At 36.4% G+C, this 20,896-nt stretch overlaps 1 protein-coding gene across 2 annotated transcripts in view; it reads left to right on the top strand.

The window, feature by feature from the left end:
• DNAH7 (dynein axonemal heavy chain 7) overlaps positions 1-20,896 on the top strand; it is a 216,972-nt gene that overhangs the window by 181,735 nt on the left and 14,341 nt on the right. For both annotated transcript variants that reach the window (XM_019741305.2, XM_019741304.2), the window contains 6 exons: positions 973-1,149; positions 3,267-3,428; positions 5,626-5,826; positions 9,722-9,883; positions 15,647-15,832; positions 17,362-17,499. In XM_019741305.2, the coding sequence (XP_019596864.2) occupies positions 973-1,149; positions 3,267-3,428; positions 5,626-5,826; positions 9,722-9,883; positions 15,647-15,832; positions 17,362-17,499 (1,026 nt within the window). The remainder of the gene's footprint in view (positions 1-972; positions 1,150-3,266; positions 3,429-5,625; positions 5,827-9,721; positions 9,884-15,646; positions 15,833-17,361; positions 17,500-20,896) is intronic.

Below are 20,896 nucleotides of genomic sequence, written 5' to 3'. Positions count from 1 at the left end.
TCTTCTGAGATATTTGGCATCTGCAGATTGCTCCTGCAGTTTGCTCCAAGTTCAGAAAAGTTGCAGGCTGGTGGAATTCCCAACCTAGTTTGGAATGTTGTGCATACACCCCATTCCATCCTTGTATTTGAGCAGGTATCCAGTTGGAGTGGTTCTGAGACCTTCAAAAATTATTTGTGCTTTTGTCACTTCATTCCTCCTCTTCTTGGGTTATGTTTACATAATTTGTTAAGCTGGGCACAGGGATACTTGTTTGTTAAATATTTTATCACTTGTTTGGGTCACACCTGAGTCTGATTAGCTGGTGCCATTGCCCAGAAATGATAAACTATAGACCCTTCATCAGAATGAAGGAGTGATATATCTGAAGCTGTACCTCGGCTGTACTGATGAGTACAATTCCATTTCACATCACAGAAACTCCCTAGCCATGGAATTCTGTTCTTTCTCAAACACGCTTCCAGAAAATGTGCAGACATGTTATCAGAAATTTCATGCAATAGAGTTTTGCCTGTTTCTCAGGAGTATGGCTTGTGTTTCTTTTCACAGTGATTTTTAAAAAAATTTTTGTCCAGTTATATCTGTTCTTTCTTGATGGTATAGTATTGTATAAATCACACTAAAATTTCTACTTTTAAGTTTTGGACTTTGGAACATAGTATTTTAAAACTTAAGTAAAAGTTAAGGTTTCATATATTCTTTATCCATTATGTGTTGAATACTCATTAAAAGGAAGAAAAAATGCCTTTGAATTCTGGTGTCACCCATCTTTCATTATTTAAATACTTATAGTCTTTTTCTATCTAAAAGGCATTTATATAAAGCGATGCCTTTGACTCTCCATTAACATCAGTGAACACCCAAGTAAATGCCACTAGAGTCCTTTGTTTTGAAACACCCTTGATTCTGAACTTTTAAAGGTTTTAGACAGATTTTCAATATCCTTTCAAATATATTCTTTCTCCTTTCTAGGTTATTCCAATGGTGCAAGAATTTATAACCAACAAATTAGGGCGTATATTCATTGAACCACCTCCCTTTGACTTATCCAAGGCCTTTGCAGATAGCAACTGCTGTGCACCACTGATTTTTGTGCTCTCTCCTGGAGCAGATCCCATGGCTGCCCTTCTAAAATTTGCTGATGACCAGGTACCTTAACACAGATGAAGTTATCTGTGTGCATGCATGCATGTGTGTGTGTATACATATATATCAACACTTAATTATACTTAAAATGCTAAAGGGTGAGAAAAAGGTGAAAATTTATCACTCAGCCCTTGATAGACTTGGGAGTCCAGAGGTTGATAGAGTCCCAAGAAACTGATACTTAAATGGTCACACTGATATTAAAAATATCTCCTTATCTAAATAGTAAAGCCAGAATTTGGGTTTGGGTGCATTAGCTTTTCTCCTACTTTGAGGGGGCGGGGGACTCTGTGACATAATTTGCACCAATGAATGAGCTTGGGTTGATTTAACAAATTCAAGTCTGGACAATGACCCTAGGTCTCTCTGATCCTGCTTCTTTCCCCAGTCTGTAAAGAGGGACCTTCCTTGACTTTCCAGAACAATCATATATTACCGTCACTTTACCAGGTTGTGTGCTAATATTTACATTTCTAGGCTCTAAAAATTATTCAAATGAATTTACTGTAATTTTTCATATATCATACAGCCTAGAACAAGAAAATAGTAAATAGGTCACTGGGATTTTTTATTTGATTTTTTTCCCTTTTGGTCTAATCCAAGTAACATTGAGTGGTATTAGTGCTGATATTTATAAAACCACCACCACCACTTGTATTGAGTGCTTTATATATACTATTAATTTTGCTATATGTGTTATACACACTTTCTATTTTAATTTTTACAGCAGTCCTATGAGCAAATCCTCAGTTTACAGATAGGGATATTAAGCATGGAGTGATTAAATAGCTTTTCAAAGGTCACATAGCTAATTGGTTAAAATACTCTTTACTAGGACAGTTTATATTTAATATCCCATTTCTTGCATCAGATGTAATTCTTAGATACTAGATGATTGGTTGTAAAACATAGCACTTACTGTTGGTTAAAAAAATACAAGAGACGAGGTCTGAGATGTACTGAGGGACGAGCTCACGTGGGGACTTTGTAGAATACATTCAGGACTTTAAGGTAGGACGATGGGGTAGGGTGTTAAGCAACAGAGTGACATGATCTGATCTGTAATTTATAAAGGTCATTCTAACAAGAGTGAGGAGAATTGATTTGAGTGACACAAAATGGAAGCAGGACACTAGTGAATAGGGGTATTGAAAGTCCAGGAAGAAGAATGGTGGGCAGGGCTAGCATGGAAGTGACGAAGATGGCTAGAAGTATGCATTTATGTGGGACTCACCCTGCCCAAATCACCACGACCTTTCTGAGCCTTGAGACCTCCCATTTCCTCTCCATTTTTCTTCCCACATTATACATTGTGATTATTGTCTGGCCCCTGCGTAGGACTGCTCAATGCGTTGTCTTCACTGGCTACCTCCACTTTTCCCAGAAAGAGTAGTATCTAGTTCTGTTTTGTTTTCCGCCTCTTCTACTGCTAGTGTTGATAAACCACGGACAGTCAGACAGGGCTCAAGACCCTACTCTTGTGCTGCTACCGCAACTCAAAGCCTTTTCCCAAGAGGCATTCACGTGGTAAGTGCCCTAGAAAGAAAGAGCTCGGGGTCACAGACACCATGTCCAGAAGCTGCAGACGAATCCAGATATAAGAGAAATGAATCCCAGGCAAACAGTCCCACAGAATTCTTTAAAGAAACTTTCAAATGGGAATTAGGGGTTAATGTTTTTTTCCCTCTGAATTTTATGCGGTAGCCAAATTAGTTACAATATAATTAGGCAAAGATCTGGAAGAAACAGGGCAAGTTCATGTGTCTATGCATAGTTTTCTTTTTCAGCTTTGGATTTTAGGAGTTGTTGCATAACATCCGGACCCTTTCACCTCCTCCTCATGTTAAAAGTCTTCTGAATTTCTTTTTCTTTCCCTTATCTCAACAATCAAAGACCTAACAGAATTTTCCATTTATTACCAGGACTGTTTCCTACATGAATTGACCTGCTTTTTATCTAAGTAGTTGCAGGATCTTTAATCAGTAAGAGATTTTTAGGGCTACGTATGTTCAGATCTTTGGAGGATGCTACATAATTAAATTTTAATATACCTAATGTTAACATTTCCTGTAATAATAATATTGATTCTTCTTTCACGTCCTTATTTTTCTTGTACACAGGGATATGGGGGATCAAAACTTAGCTCTTTATCTCTTGGTCAAGGCCAAGGGCCCATAGCTATGAAGATGTTAGAAAAAGCTGTCAAGGAAGGAACATGGGTTGTTCTTCAGAATTGTCACCTTGCCACCTCTTGGATGCCAACCCTCGAGAAAGTTTGTGAGGTAAAAATGCAAGTTTATTTTTTATTAGATTGTAGTCTCTCACTATAATTAGTGATATAAATACCATCTAAGTAACTCCATTCCTGTTCTCTGATTTGGAGGGTTGCCCGTGAGTAACGTGGCTGGATTACAGGAGGGATGGCCTGGCATTGGGAACTAGAGGACTGACTAGAGAAGAGCACATATCAGACCTTGCCGAATCCCTCCTAATAGGGGCAGAGGCCCTTCCAGTGAGTTGGAAATATCCGTAATCCAGAGGCGCAGCCTCAAAGATGACTGTAAACCACAGGATGGACAGGAACCAATTTACTTTTTACAGCAGTGAACCAAAAACAACGAAGGAGGCTTTTCAGGGACAAATTATGTGGCCATTCTAACCCAAAAGGCATCATGGTTTAACTGTTCTTTAATTCACTTCTCACCCACTTAGCCAGTGATTCTGCCACAAAAGGGTACTCCATCCACTCTCTTTGTACTGGGTCACAGTACTTCTCAATTTCTGTGGGCAGAAATTCCAGGAAGAAAGCCCAGTCAGCTCAAGTGAGTAAAGAGAAAACTCGTACTTGATTTCAACAAACAGATAAAATGTGTCCTCTGTAATTACCCGTGACTCTGGCCCCTTCCTAACTCACAGTCCCTCAGGCTACTAACTAATGAAGGCAGTGCTATAACTCGCACTATCCAGACATTCAGTTGAAACTTTAAGGAGCAGACTGTATTTTTCTTTATGCCACTTGTTGCTGTTTTGTCTGTATCTCCTAATAGGATGTAAGCAACATGAGGACAGTGACTTTGTTTTGTTCTCTGCTTTATCTCCAAACCTTGATTAGGACCTGGCGAGACACTCCATAAGTATTTACTATAATAGTGAATGAATATTGCTTCATTGTTTAAAACCTTTCAGTGACTTCCCAAAGCATGCGAGACAAAGTTCAAAGCCTCATCGTGGCTTATAACAACCCCTCCATTTGACCTTTGCCTACCTCTCCGGTTTAATCTTTGGCCACTTTCCATTTTGATGTCCATGCTCTAGCCATTTGACGCTCTTTCATTTTCATGGTATAACACACTTTTTCAAGAATATAAGCCATTATAACAGGTGCTGTTTCTAGCTGAAAAACTATTTTTCTATTATTTGCCTTACCAACATCTCCTCATCCTTTAGGCCTTTTATTAGAGGTTTTATATTTGTTCCTGTTTCCTCATGGTTCCTCTGTCTCCTGTGAATTATATCATAGTATGAGCCAATCAGAGAGTCATCTAAGAGAGAGAACAGTCTCTAATGGATGGTGGACATGACTCAAAGGCCAGTGAGTCCCGTTGCTTAAGTCACTGGGCATCTAGGGCAGATGGAAGGAGAAAAAAAATGGTGCCCTCACCGTTTATTAAAGAACTGAGGCACTTATGCATCCTTCCTAATTCAGTCACCCCCACCCCTTCACCACATGAATGCTCAAAATTTTTTTACTAATAGAGATTTGCAGTTTTAAAAACATAGATACCACTGACATGGACAATTGGGGAAGGTAGCAGTAGGGAGTGGGACTGAATAGGAAGAGAGGGAAGAGCCCCTGATAATTGTTGCTCATCTGTACAGCCAGCCTTCAGGACAGCACCGAGTGTTCTGTTATCCTCTATAATGCAGGCCTGACATTTCCCTTAAACAAATAAAGCTGCTAGTGATATGCTTTTATGCTTCAAGACATACCAGTTCTTTTCACCTTTCCAAATGCTCTTTTCTTTCCATTCCTGCTTGGTTTAATATTAACATATCCAAGTGTGTTGCTTTTTTCTCACAACATGGCTATAGCAAAAAGAAGGAATTATTCTTAGCCAGCTCTAGGGCAGAGAATTATTTCTATAAATGTTTCAGCAACATCAGTGAAGATACAAGATTTTTTTGGAATGTCTTTATCTTTATTTTAGCCAACTCTGAATTATGTAACACCTCTCTAAACTTTGCAGTCGTATGATTTAATTGTATCAAAGAGAATGACAACACTCTGGGCCTTCTCAAACCAGTATGTTGTTCCTGGGACAGAATCATGTTGTAAGCCTGCTTTGCCTTACATTGCAGCTATAAGCTTTATTTTGTAAAAACGTGTCCTCCCACTTCCAGCCCATTCCAGGCACATGTGATCTGGAGACGTCTCATTGATTTTATGTGTGTTTTCGTATCTAATTTCTTTTCCTGCAGGAGTTGAGCCCAGAATCAACACACCCAGATTTCCGAATTTGGCTGACAAGTTACCCATCTCCAAATTTCCCTGTGTCTGTACTGCAGAATGGAGTGAAAATGACCAATGAAGCACCGAAAGGTTTACGAGCTAATATCATTCGATCATACCTCATGGATCCGATTTCTGACCCCGAGTTCTTTGGCAGCTGCAAAAAACCTGTTAGTAATGGCTAAGTCTTGTTACCTGAGCCCTGTAAAGCAATTCGAGTGGCCCCTGTTGATCATGGATGTGTGTGCTGAGTAAAACTACAAATTAAATAGGCCTCCTGCACTGCAGTGCACTGGGTTTTGATTACTGATTATTGACTGTGCTGAAGTCAATTTTATTAATATTTTATTTTAATTTTACTACCAGCCTCATTCCTGCTCAGCTGAGATCTTGTGGGGTGTCATTAATAATGTAGCTTTCTATTTAGAAAGTCAGCTGTAAGCCATTCCCAGTACAGATCTGCAAGGTTGGAGAATCTTGTTTCAGGATATTAACCGAGCTCTTTGCTATTTGGAGCCATATCTTTAAATTAAAATATAAAAATATTTTCTCCATATAACTATAATGAGAGCCAAAATGATTTTATTCCTTGATTGATGGGACTCATAAGGGTCTTTTTTAGCGTCACCAGGCAAGCAGGGAAGCCACCCACTGCTTTCATGATTAGAATTCTGTGTGTGAATGTCTGTGACCTAAAATTGTTTCACAGCGTTTTACCATAATTAAAAATGGAAGAGTTTCTTTTTAAAAGGGGTTATGAACCTCGGTAAGTTTTTGCCATTAAAAAGCTCACACTCTTGATGTCGAAATATGTTTTAAGTACACATCAAAAGAAAACATTAAAATTAAAGAAGCATTTTCATTAAAAAAGTCTTGGGTACTAACAAAAAAAAAAAAGAAAAAGAAAAACAGCACCTATATTTAAAACTAAGTCAAACCTTATCCTAAGCTTCTAAGTAAGACCTGCTGTATGACTAGCTTTTGCATTGATTAGGCCCAGAAAAACAGATTACTGCCAGACCAGATACATGTATTAGCTGGGCAAAAGACTATTGCAAAATTTAATCCCTTTCTTCTCGATCCAGTGGTCTTTCCAGTGGTAGCCACAAATTTTGGAAGTCCAGGCTTTTATGATCCACAGTCTAAACTAAAACCCAAATCTCCTCAAATGCCAAAGCGGCACATCATAATTTTTCTGTTTAAACTTTTTATTTGGCAATGATTTTAAACTTACAGAAAAGTTGCAAGTGTAACTGTTGCACAAAGAATACCCCTACGTCCTGTGCATTCACCTTCTGCTACTATTATACCATTCGCAGGTAAGTTAGATATGTCAGGGCCCTTTATTCCTAAATAAATATTTCATTGTATATTTCTTAAAAATGGAGATATTGTCTTACCCTAGTGCAGTTACTAGTTTAGAATACACTTTTGTATCTAATCTACCATTTATGTTCAAAGTTTGTCAGTTGATTCAGTAATGTCTGTTAGAGCGTGTCCCTGCCCACTACAGGATTGGTCTCAGGTTAGCATATGTTTAGTTGCCATGTGTCTTTGCCTCCTTTAATCTGGAGTATTTCCTCAGCCTTTCTTTGTCTTTGATGACATTGACATTTCTGAAGAATTTATCTCCCCCACCTTTTTTCAATAAAACATTTAATATTTTGGACTTGTTTGATATTTCCTCATGATTAGATTCAGGTTATGCACTCTTAGCCAGAATACTATGTAGGCGATATCGTGTCCTCAGGTTATCACACTGGGGGGCATATGATGCCTGGTTATCCCTCATTGATGACACTACTTTTGATCATCTGGACAAAGTGTTGTCATATTTCTTCACTGTATAATTGCTGTTTTACCCGTTGCAACTAAAAATCAGTTTGTAGGGGGCCATATTAGGATCATGCAAATAGCCCGTTTCTCATCAAAACCCACACCTCCCCCAGCCTAGTAGCCACTGCTGATTCTTGCCTGAACCAGTTATTTCCTATGACAATTCCAACTCTAACACTCCCTCCACATTTGACACTTGGCATTCTCCTGTCAGCAACAGCCCTCCCTTGTCCTCCATTCATTTATCTATTATTGGTATGAACTCATGAATTTCTTGGGGTTTGTTTTTTTTTCCAATGGTTTACAATTCATTATTATTCCTTAAATGTTTTGCTCAAATTTTCCCAGATTTGGTCAGTGCTCCTTCAAGATGGCTCCTCTGTACTTGGTATAGGTACCATCATTTAAAAATTATATATATGTATACATATAATTTATTATTATTGTCCCTCTTATTTTCCGGCATAAGATGCTCCAAGAACATCTGTATCCCAGTCTTAGAACCAGACATTTTCTAAAGAGTCCTGGTTCCTTTTATAGTAGGGAGTGGTGTTAGATCTAGGTCTCGATCTAGGTGCTAGATTGCTACTGCACTGTCTTTGGTTCTTGGCCCTTTCGGTGGAAAGAGCTTAGGAATATATACGTGTACTTACATACACATGTTTATATATATAAAACGTGTTTCCCCAGAAAATAAGACCTAGCCAAACTGTCAATTCTGATGCATCTTTTGGAGCAAAAATTAATATAAGACCCAGTCTTATTTTACTATTTTACTATAAGACTGGGTCTATAATACATATAATATAGTATAGTATAATATAATATAATACAATACAGTAATAATGTAATATAACATAACATAACATAATATATAATACCGGGTCTTATATTAATTTTTGCTCCAAAAGGCACATTAGAGCTGATTGTCTGGTTAGGTCTTATTTTGGGGGAAACACGGTATGCATGCATACAAACAAGTATGTGAGCACAAATATACTGATATACATATTTTAGAAGTAATGAGTTCATAGCAATACCTCCAATTTCAGTCCATCTACCCAGGGATTTTTCTTGTTTTTCTTCATTCCATACTTACATTTCCCTTCTTCTACAGTGAGAAACCTGGCTTCTACAACATCAACACGTTTACTGATTTACTCAGTAATATATCTGAAATAGTTCCAGAATTAACAAAGCATGCTTAACTTTATTTTCCTCCACCTCTCTGGTTTAAATTTATGCTACTGTACTTTTGTCTTCTACTCTCCCTTTCAATTTGACTCCGCAGGGGAAACTTTCCCTGCCCTTGGATAACACTCTGGACACCTCATGGCTTCTCTGGCCATTGTCAGGTAATACAATGACCTATAGTCATTTTAATTTCCAAAGCCAACCTTGATTCAGAAATTAGAAAGTACCATACAAAATATTAATCAGTACTTCAGGTTTTATTCAAAATGTTTCTCCCCAGTATCTCACCTCAGACCTATAGCCAGTGAGCTTCATGCTGTTGGGAAAAGAGGATGGAGTTGGCATCCTTCTTTCTGTGTCTCCTCCTGCCAGCGATAGCTGCTGATACTAACCTCTCAGTTCAGAGTTGGGCAGGGGCGAGGCAAGGAGGGGCAGACGTTCCTGCTCTGGGCTGCCAGTGCTTGGAGATCTCTGGACTTGACCCTTGTACTTGGGGTTTAAAGCTGACTTTTTCTCTTTGAGTTCTTTTATGGGTTCTCCTCTGGCTGTCGGGCTGGACTCCTCCGACTGTAACCCCATCGTCCTTGTCCCCAAAAGTGAAAAATTATTTCCTTACTAGTAAAATCAAGTCTGAAGTCTGTTCAGGAAAGATTTCTGTGGCATCCTGCTTTCAAAGAAGTATGTTCTCAGCATTGAATATTTACTATATTATAAGTCTCACTGGAAAATCAAAAGTATTTAAACTAAAAAAAGAAAAAAAAAAAGAACAAAGAGCCATATGTACATCAATTACCCAAAACACTATCCTTAATTTAACTATTTTATTTTGATTCTAACTTTGGACTCCTTTAACTTTTAATTAAATCAAAACCTGTTTCATGTTAAGTATGTAGAAACATACTTCATTCGGTTCCTGTTATACTTCGGGATGGATATATTTATAAGCAAAGTAGTTAATTACATTCTAAAATATGGTCAGTACAATGCAATGTTAGGGGGGAAATAATGATGTGGCACCATTTCATCTCATTACAGGAGGAATTCAAGAAATTACTTTATGGCCTCTGTTTCTTTCATGCTTTGGTACAAGAGAGAAGGAAATTTGGACCCCTGGGGTGGAATATTCTTTATGAGTTCAATGAGACTGACCTGAGAATCAGTGTACAGCAACTCCACATGTTCCTGAACCAGTATGAGGTATCGTAAAAATCACAGCAAGGACGTTACCTATTTTGCTCTTTAACATGTCGTAAATGTTCATATAGTAAGCAGGGACTTCTGATTAATTCCTACTCTTATAAAATGAATAGCAGGATGGTTCCCAACAGCTTATTAAGTCGTGCTTTATTATAACAGGACACTATAACCTATATTAGGTAGTTAGGATGTGTGTTTGTCTATTAGAAACCTGTATTTTATAATTTATTTTGACACATAAACATCTATGGGAATCTGAAAAGTGATCGTATTGTACTTATTTTGAAAAAAATTTGAGACAATCATAAATTAACAAGGCTCTAAAATGAAAAAAAAAAACAGACTGATTTCCTTCTGTTCTAGAGAATCACTTGTTTTTTAGAGATATGTCATTGTTCCACTGAGGATGAGGTGCTTGGCACTTAATAAATAGAAGGTTTTCAGGTAAATAATGTGGAGAAGCAACAATAAAAAGGTTTTTTAAAAGTGCAAATAATGTATACAAATACCAAATGATTATTTTGTACATCTGAAACTAAAATAATGTTACATCTCAATTACACCTCAATTTTTTAAAAAATGCGAATAGATTAAAATGTTTGGTTAACTGTAGGTGATTTGGAACATTTTTGTATGCTATGCTAACCGATTTGGGGAGTTATTCTATTCCTACTTATGTGCTTTCAGGGGAATATTTGCATTTTAGAAAGATCACTCTAGCAGCCCAGAGGAGAGGAGATTAGAGGAGAGGGCCTTAGATGACAGACCAGTTTTAGGTGATGTGAGTTGAATTGTGTGAGATTGGAATTATGTTGTAGTTCCAATCGTGACATCTCAGAATAGGACCTTATTTGGGAATGGGTTGTTGCAGATGCAATGAGTTAGGCTAAGATGAAGTCATACTGGAGTAGAGTGGGTCCTTAATAGAGTATGATTCATGTCATCATAAGAAGGAGATTTGGACACACAGAGAGAAGACGGCTGTGTGAAGAGGGAGGCAGAGGTCAGAGTTATGCTGCCACAAGCCAAAGAACACCTGGGGCAACCAGAAGCTGATAGAGGCAAGGAAGGATCCTCTTAGAACCTTTGGAGGGAGTGTGGCCCTGTCAACACCCTGATTTCAAAAATCCAGCCTCCAGAACTATCAGACAATACATTTCTGTTGTTCTAAACCACCTATTGGCAGCCCTAGGAAATTAATACTGACCATCATGATAACCCAGGCAAGAGATGATAAGAGTTTAAAGAATTTGAGCTAGGATGGAAAACATGGTAGAGGTACAATAAATATGCAGGGAAAAGGATTGCAAAAACTGAGATATTAAATGGTAAAGGAAGAGGAGGAAGTCTCAGATGATGTTCGTTTTCTGTTCTGGATTGGTAGCAGAACCATTCATTAATCCAGGCAAGGAATAGTACCAGGAATTGATAGGTAAATAATAGGTGCATTATATACCTGGGTGAATGGAAAATTCTTCAGCCCTCCTACATTTTATAGATCTGGAATGTCCACGTGAAGATATATAATAAGCTCTGGGCATATAGTTCTAAAGCCCAAGAGAAGAGAGGGAGCACAAAACAGAGATTTGTGAGTTATTAGCATTAGGAGAAGCCTGAGAACACCTGAGATTTAAAAGGAAGGCCTTGTAGCATAAGAAGAGAACTAAAGAATTACTGTTGGTGAACACCCAGTATCAATGGGAAGAGAGAGGGCAGAGGCGTGGGAAGTACAGACTGAGCAGCCAGGGAAAAAAAGCAGGCGAGATCATGCTGAGTAAATAGGGAATGTCAGGAGTCGTCCATTCTATCAAATGCTATGGAGAGAATCTTTTAATAACATACAGGACTGATTTAACTGATTTCTTGTACTAAATGACAGTTCAGCAGTGCTTCTCATTCCCACAGCACAGTAATTATATAGCAAACTTTGACAAAACTGCTACTCATTCATCACATATAATTCATCAAGACTTAAAGAGAGATTCTTTGAGGAATGAGAATTCACAGTTCCCTCTGATATTATTAAGTCTAATGTAATGCTTCTTCAGCAAGCAACATTTTTTTCTTAAAACTAAATAATCCATTGTCTTGACAAAGAAAGCAATCAGAATTAAACTCGCACATGCACACACACACTAAATAAGCCTAGACCAACAACAGTTGTGGTCACCAAGAGAATGATATAGGATGAGGAAATCAAATAAAAGAGGGATGCACTAAACTCCGCTTGAACATTTGAATAGGTTTGTGGTTACAACAGATTTAGAATCCCGAGACCTCCTAGAGCTTCTAGCTCCTGAGTAGGTCCAGTCAGCTGTGGCTATAGAACCAAATTTATATGGTCTAATTCTAATTTCCTGTGAGTAACCCCATGCCTTGGAAATGTGGCCTTGGTAGGTTCCCCCCAAGAATGTATAAAGAGGAAAAGCAAGCCGTTAGGGAGGTGATATCAATAGAGAAACTTCTAGCATTCTAGAGGAATCAAACACTAATAGGAACTTGAAGAAACAAAGATTTCACGAAAGTGGTCTTTGGTATACAAGTGTTGGCGCTGACAAACACCATGCACCCTGATTTCTAGTTAGGGGCTGGCAGTGCATGGGGCTGATGTAAAGTGATGTGCTTTGTAAAAATAACAGACCAAGGAGTAACGAAAACATTTGGAAAAGAAGCAGAATGAGGAATGATTATCTTACGGAGTCCTGTTACTGCTCCCTTTTTTTCCATTCTGTGCCTGCATCAAAGTAATAGAACCACCATCCACTCAAACTGTAAGCTTCTGCTCAGAAGGAGAGCAATTTTGTCAAATCACGAGCCACTAGACTACATGGTAATTTTGTTTACTCTTGTATCCCCAGTTCCTAAAACAGTGTAGATAGTAGATAGTGGATGGCTCAGTTAGTGTCTGTTTAATGAATAAATCACGATTAGTGGAAAAATTTTCAAGCTCTTAAAAACAAGAATGGCAACACAACTACATGTAGAAATTAGGCATAGTAATTACAGCATGTTAAGTGAATAGGAAATGAAAGATGTATTCAATAAATGTTAGAATAACTGGTTATTTTCTATTAGGAAAAATTAAGTGAGGTTCTTCATACTATACTTAGTTTAATCCAATTCCTGTTGGATTAAAAAAAAGTAATTAGAAAACAAAAAGAAAATATACTTGGCAGATGGGCAATTGCTTTGCTGTTCTTATTTTGGTAGGTGTGTGTGTGTGGTGTGCGTTTATGAGAGAGAGAGAGACCCACCCCTCATTCTCACCCTAAATTTACCCCATGACAACCAGTTTCACAGCTTAGAGCATGTCTGTACAGACGTTTTCCAATGCACATATAAGTGCACATGTACATATGCACAATATACACATAAATTTTTCATCACAAACAACTATATTTGCATATCCATTTTCAATTTGCCTTTTTTCACTTTCTATATGTTGTGGACAACTTTCAAAATAGATACAAATTTTTGTTTTAATGGCTGCTTACTCAGTATTTCCTTTTTGTTGACTATTCAGATTTGATTTTCTTGTTATTTTTTGCTAATAAGAAATGCTAAAGTGAACAACGTAGGATATAAACATATGTACTCATCATCAACTTTGAGTTCAGCTTCCATCTACACTCTCTCCCTGCCCATGATTTCGTCCCTCTTATAAGAACCTAGCAGGGAAGCAACCCCAGCAGCAAGCTGTCGATGTACCTGGGGCTCTGGGAGAACACACTCCCCAGTTTGGTTGGATCTGGTTATGATCAAGCTGCTGAGAAAAATAATATTTTACCCATCAGCTCTCGGGGCCATGTTGGCAGATTTATCCCTTTTCTACATAACCTCTCCTCCTCCAGAGCTCCTTTTATTTCTACCCCAGAAAGCCCTCCAGTGCCCAACTACTCCACGTGCTCCACCTCGTATACTGGCTATTTAACTTGCATATGAGTTTTCTTACTGTATCTCATTTTTATGCAGTGGGGGCCTGTCAACAAGGCAGGCAAAGCAGGGCATGCATCTGATCAAACTCCCCTCACATTTGCAGTTGAAGACCATAAAAATGCTGGAGTTCTCCTTTCTCGTTCTGTTTGTTACTCCACAAGGTCTCAGTCATTGACACATGTTCTAAATTCACTGCCTTCAGTTCCAGTTCTATCAAATAACAAGTCTCATAATTTCCAACTCCTAATTCAATGACTCCCTTCTTTAATCACAGCTATCTACTGTTGGCTAGTGCTATTATTTCTATTGAAAAGATTTCTCAAAGTGAGATCACTGGAACGTAGGATTCATGCACTTTAACTTTTAACAAATAACCAACTGCAAGAGGGCATGTAAAGCCCAAAAATGATGAAATAAAGTAAAAGATTGTCATATTGTAGTAGAAAATATTTTAAACATTGCCATGTTAAAATACGATAAACAATTAAACATCATAAAAATAAAAACAAATGGAAATTGGAGAAAATACCTAAAATGTATCTGACAAACGGATTTGGTATCTTTATAAAGAACTTTTCATACTAGGATAAAAAGATATGATTCAAATTAGAAAAACCCATAAACGAACAGAGTAGATAATTTAACAAAATAAGACACACAAATGATAAACATTTTTATAATGTCAATATAAAAAATAAACTTCAAAACTAAAAACAATTTCATGGTTTAATTATCAATATTTTTTCCTTGAATGATATTGCTTAGTTCTGTTGAGAGCAGTAAGAAATAGAATTCCCTATTCTACTGCTGGCAGGTGCATAAGTATGCTTAGGAGAAAAGAAATTGCAATGTGAAAAATCAATACTTTTGCATTCAGAAACATTAAAAAAGTCTGTATACAAGGGACTATAATAAAAAACAAATTAACAGGAAAAATATTTCCACAAATTAGATAAATAAAAGTCAATTTCTAAAACAGCTTATACAAATAAAGTAAAACTTTAATTAAAAAATGAGTAGGCAGCTAGTTCATAGAAGAACAAATGCTATTAAACATATGAAAAAATTATGAACCTCACTAGTATTCTAGAAATGCAAATTAGCACAATATTAATTATCTTTGGGCTCTGAAATTAGCAAAGATTTTCAAACTGATTACTACAATTGCTGTAGTCTGTGAGAAAAGCATTTTGGTGACATTAATCAATTGCTTTTTGTAAGCTCCTTTCCTTTGAGAAATGTATATTTAATGAAAAGTAATTGAAACCAGTAGAAAATTAAGAGCCACTGAAGTGTTCAATATTAAAAGAGTTATTAAAATACTATTTTCAAAGTATTTTGTGAAATGGTAAAAGATATGAAAAGTGGTGAAAAGTTATGTGCAAAATTGTATATACAGTGTGATTCCAATTGTCAAAATATATGTGGATATAAAACGGTGGTGAAGGAAATGAACATTGATTATCTCTGAATTATATTGAATTTGTTTGAATGTCACTCAGTGGTGCAAGGTTTTCAAGGATGGCTTCTATTTCATTTTGTGTCTGACACACAGTAGGCGGTCCATTAATGTTAGTTGAGTAGTGAGTTCATAAGCTATAAAGGAGTTCTGTTCTCTGCACTGACTGAATGGAAACGACAAACCACAAAATAAGAAAAAGACCCAGGGAAAAATTAGCAGGGAAGTATACAAATTGTGTTAAGGCAAACTTTTGTAAGATGTTTAATTTAATCATTCAAGCAAGCACGACACACAATGTTGTGTACTGTGCGACTGATAGCTGTTAACCGGTTAATCGGTTGAGCGACTTGAGCTCTCAATTTTAGGAACTGCCTTATGATGCTCTGCGATACATGACCGGCGAATGTAATTACGGAGGCAGAGTGACTGACGACTGGGACCGGCGTACGCTGCGCAGTATTCTAAACAAATTCTTCAACCCAGAATTAATTGAAAATCCAAACTATAAATTCGACTCAAGTGGCATCTATTTTGTCCCTCCTTCTGGTGATGTAAGTATGCCCTTTTAGAAAACAGTAAAACAGTAGTAGAAGTATGCCCTTTTAGAAAACAATAAAACATGAAATTCCTCTGGTACAGAAAATGGTGATTTTTTTCACGAGGCCTTGTTTCTTGTTAACTATTGTGGGTGCCTCTTCAGTCTTAAAGGGACAGAGCAAACCCCAGGCATAGAGAGTTAGTGGTGTCCTACTGACTGTAATGTGAGGAGTATCAGAAATGGTCCTAACCCAAGAATAGCTTCCTCAGTGACCTAAAACTATTATCATGAATTCAGTCCTTTGGGTAAAAACCCTTTGTCACCAATTAAAATGGAAATACACATGAGAGGGGTTAAAAATAATATTAACAATAATAGTTAATATTTATATCATTCTTAATTATTTACAAAGCATTTACATGTAATTATCTCACTAGAGCATCAAATTAACTTTGGTATTATTATTATATCCCTTTTACAAATGACAAAGTTCACTAAAATTAAATGACTCATCCAAACCCACACAGATAGTAAGTGCAGAGTCACAGACCAAGCTGCCATACAAAGCCAAGGTTCCCTTCTATATTTTTCCAGTCCTGTCAAGTGGAAGATGTGTATCTGCCTTCAGATTATCACACAGTAGATTTCCAGGGACTGCCAGGACAATCAAATTGTTTCTCATTTTCCTCCCAGAAATCAAAAGGGTACATATTGAAAGTTAAACGCATCCAGCAGAGGAAAGTAGCATAATGCCCTAACCCTAACCCCATTGTCCACTAGGACTAATGCTAGCTGAGAACAGATAGCGATGAGATGAAGAGAAAAATCAACCCCAGAACTTAGGTCACTGATTGGGTGGAGCAAGTCAACATGGAGAGCCATGGATAACAAGATCTCCAATGATGATTTGAAAGGTGACCCATAACATGACCCATACGGAAAAACCATCAATAACCAACCCACCCAATCCCTATATATGCATATGAGTGTATATGATTATCTGAGCATTAAGAAAGACGGTATTTTGGTAAAAGTCCATGTAAATAAAATATAAAATATGTGTGCATGTGCATAAAAAGATATACAAAGTCAATAGTGGTTTTCTCAGGCTAATAAAATTGCAGATAATTTTTGCTTTTGGGAATTACAAGGATTTCTCACAATAACAATAAACAGAAAAATTGGGATAGAGCGGGGGGAAAAATATTGTTATTGTCATAAATTAAGAATAGTCATCAGCAAAATGTAGCATAGAAAGATTTCTCTGAAAGAAATCTTTAAATGAAGTGGCCAGGATATTCTCTCTGTTTTAAAATCCATTTCAATTGAATGGTACATTTTCTTTTTCTCTCTAAATGTGTTCATATCTTTTTTTTTTTTTAACCTTGGCTCAGGTTGAAAGAAAATGAAAGCATTCAATGTCTAGTCTCACAGTTCATCCACTCAGTATCTTGAGTATTGAAAATCATCTCTGTTCAGTGAGAAAGTTCTACAGAATAATTCATTTCTAACCTCTTGACTTCCTGTTATTCATCTTTGCAGCACAAAAGCTACATCGAATACACAAAGACTCTGCCGTTGACCCCAGCACCGGAAATCTTTGGCATGAATGCCAATGCAGATATCACTAAAGATCAGTCAGAAACTCAGCTGTTATTCGATAACATTCTTCTCACTCAGGTGTGTGATCTGTGCAGGAGCTGGCTCCCGAGGCTGCAAAGAATGCTTCTCCAAGCACCGCGTGCCAGCACAGTAGAGGCCACGCACACGATTCTGTCTGTTCAGGTGGAGAACCATTTTAAGGAAAAGAAAAAAAGATATATATACATAAATATATATATATATATATATATATATATATATATATATATATATGCACACATATATATACATATATATATATATACACACACATACACACATACCTTAATTATGGATTTAAACAAATCACATATATGTATGGGTTGTTTTTTTTCATTAATCTGTTTATTTGGAAAAAAAATCTCTGGGTATCCTTCTGCTAGGAGGTCTTTGAGGAATATTTGAATATATCTGAGTATTCTTTAATAGCCTTCTGCTGCTAGGAGTTCCATTTTGCCTTTCTTGCACAAACCATGCCCAGATGCATGACATTATTCAATAAGAATTTCAGAGATATTTGGCAAGCAGTGTGATGCCAGAATCCATCTAGAATTTTTCCTGTTTTATTTTCTAGTCTCTTACTAATTCAATTGCAATTTTTAAAATGACCTGTTTTTATCAAATATTTCCAGAACATTTCATCTAGTTTACATATAAACAGTTTGTTTCACATTAGTATTTTATCAGATTGCATGATGTTTAAAGTACACAATTGCAATAGTAAGCACAAAAGGAATAAAAAAGGTTTAGGAGAAAAATGCAGTTGACTCTTGGTAGACATGCAGCTCAACTGGTGAGAGCATAAAGGTAAGAGCATGTCTGAGAGTTAACTTCCAAGGCCTCAGAATTCAGCAGGCCATGGGCACGAGTCTGTACTTGTGAATGAAGAATATTTCATCTTGATTGTCTGTTAACATCTTGTATTGTTCTCTGTTTAGAAGATGTGATTGGCTCTTTGTTTGTTTTGTTCATTTTTGAAATTAAATCAGTCCAAATGGCAACAGTTCCCTGAGTGATTGAAATTTCAATAGGTTAAGTATGACTCTTCAGTTAAGCAAATTATCCCACGAACTGAATTCTATCTGATCTTTTACATTTTTATGGATTCTTAGAGTAATAATGATAATATTAATATTATCATTATTATGATAATATTATGTTAATTTGTTAATATTATGTTACTATTATGTAGTGCTTACTGTATACTAAATTGTTCTCATTGCCTTATGTATAACACTGTAATGCTTATGGAATCCTATCAGGTAGAGGCTAATTATTTTCATTTTACAGCTAGAAAACTGAGATACAGAAAGATTAAGTAGCTTATACGAGGTCAGCTGGTATGATTTTAAGCCAGAACTCAAAGTCAAGCAGTGTAACTCCCACTAGTTTGACTCCAGAATCTGTGTTCTAAACCACTATGCTATACTCTCTTTCTAGATTCTAAAAATGGGATAGGACCTAATGACAGATAACCAGAGATGTTGAAAAATAAAAAAGTAAAGGCTAAAAGAACCAAGTTAGGATAAAATGGTGTGCTATCACTGAGGAAGAGTTTACAGAACTCTTAGCTCTGACCTACTGTGAGATGACATTTTTGAATAAGGCAGAAAGGACAAAGACTATTTTTTATTCCATTTTACTTGTTAATAGCACTAAAATCAAGTAGTGCCTGGACATAGATCTTTAGAAACATTAAATGCATGTAATATACAATATTCTGACAACAGGACATTTATAGTGTCTCTTGGCTTTATTTAAACTTAATGGGGTGTGCTACATTACAGAATGCATAAAACAGTGGGCTCATTCCAACAGAAAATGACTCAGAACCAAACAAGTTTAAATACACATGGGGTATCTTCTCCTTATGTAATTAAACGACCTCTTTCAATATCCTCAAACTCAGATTGGTAAATATAATTATAATGAAAGTTAGGCAGTAGTTCAGTGATTCCATGTTGAGTTTAACACAATTCAGAGGCAAAGAGGCCAGACTACAGAGTTTGGAGAGGTAGTTACCAATGACAATACTTTTACATTATGTGTGTATTTAACTAAAATATCTTTTAAATTAGAGGGAGAAATAATGAAGTTAGAATGTTACTTTTGCAGAGTTCTTTTACTTATACTTAACTGCCAGACTCGATTCTCTTGAATAGGAAAATTATTGCAACTTAAAACATTATAACTGGAAATGAAAAGGTTAAACTCTGTGATGGCTTCTTGAAAAATGAATCTTACTTAGCTTTATTTGTTTGATAAAAGGAAAATAAACCTTGGAAGACTTCAAACGAAATTTGTGAAAACTCTAAAGTGGTAAAAAGGAAAAAGCTAAGTGAAACAATTACAAATAAATAACACCCTCTTGCTCTTAATTCTCAATATCAGTTGGATGTTTTAAAACATCATAACTTTAAAACATCACCCCAATTATGTGATTTTGGTTTGTGAGAAATAGATAAAGGGAATGTTTGTGTTACTAAAATATTTTTCTTACATTTTTAAACTGCTGTAGGCCTGGTATTTGTTTTTCGTTTTTCTTGTTTGTTTTTTTGTTTGTTTGTTTGTTTGTTTTTGGTGGAAACAAAGCTCTTGTTAGAAAATAGGAATGTTTTTAATAAGTTTATAATACCTTGTATGCATACCAACATACAAACAGAAATCAGCATGAGTCTTAAAGTGCAATGGAAATAGATGCTTCACTAGTTTTATCCAAATATTCATTACCTTCTTTGTTCTCTAATTGGTTTTATATATTAAGTTATAAACCCAGCCCTTGGGATGAGAAAGGATTATCACATTGCCATACCCCTTTCTTACCAGCTTCAATTAACACCAACATTCGATTTTTTTATTGTGCAACTTCATAGGATCTTATGGGGTATGTTGTAGGTAGCATGAAAAATCCCACTAGAAACTTAAATAAAAGTCAGTGTTTATAGAATAGAGTGAATATAAACACCAGGTAATATAAAATTTTAAATAAGACTAAACATAATTTCCTAGTACTGAAAAACTATGAGATATATTCATTTATATTCTAATAGTGCTTGTTCTCTCTCAACACACACACACACACACACACACACACACACACACACACATTTATTTATTTATTCTGAGGATTTAAAGGATTTTTCCAGAAAATATAGATAATTCACACAATGCCACTACAAACATAAAAAAATAATAATTGAAATGAAACTCTTCTTTCTTGCTTTCAGTATGAATTACTAGAGTCTGCCTTTTCTCCATAACTCTTCCAATTGCTTAGAGGAGATGAGTTTATTTTCTTTGCCCTCCTGGTTCAAGGAGAAAACTGTATCTCTGCTTTTGGCAACCAGTAGGCACCAGGGTTATTATATTTTGTGGCAAGCTTTGTCAAAGCAAGATCCAGTTTCCTCCTCCTGGGTTTTAATGCCCATCATCCCTC

This window comes from Rhinolophus sinicus, linkage group LG01 (genome assembly GCF_036562045.2).
Source record: "Rhinolophus sinicus isolate RSC01 linkage group LG01, ASM3656204v1, whole genome shotgun sequence".
NCBI classification, from domain to species: Eukaryota; Metazoa; Chordata; class Mammalia; order Chiroptera; family Rhinolophidae; genus Rhinolophus; species Rhinolophus sinicus.
The sequence above is the reverse complement of the archived record's forward strand: the minus strand, read 5'-3'. Positions and strand labels throughout refer to the sequence as shown.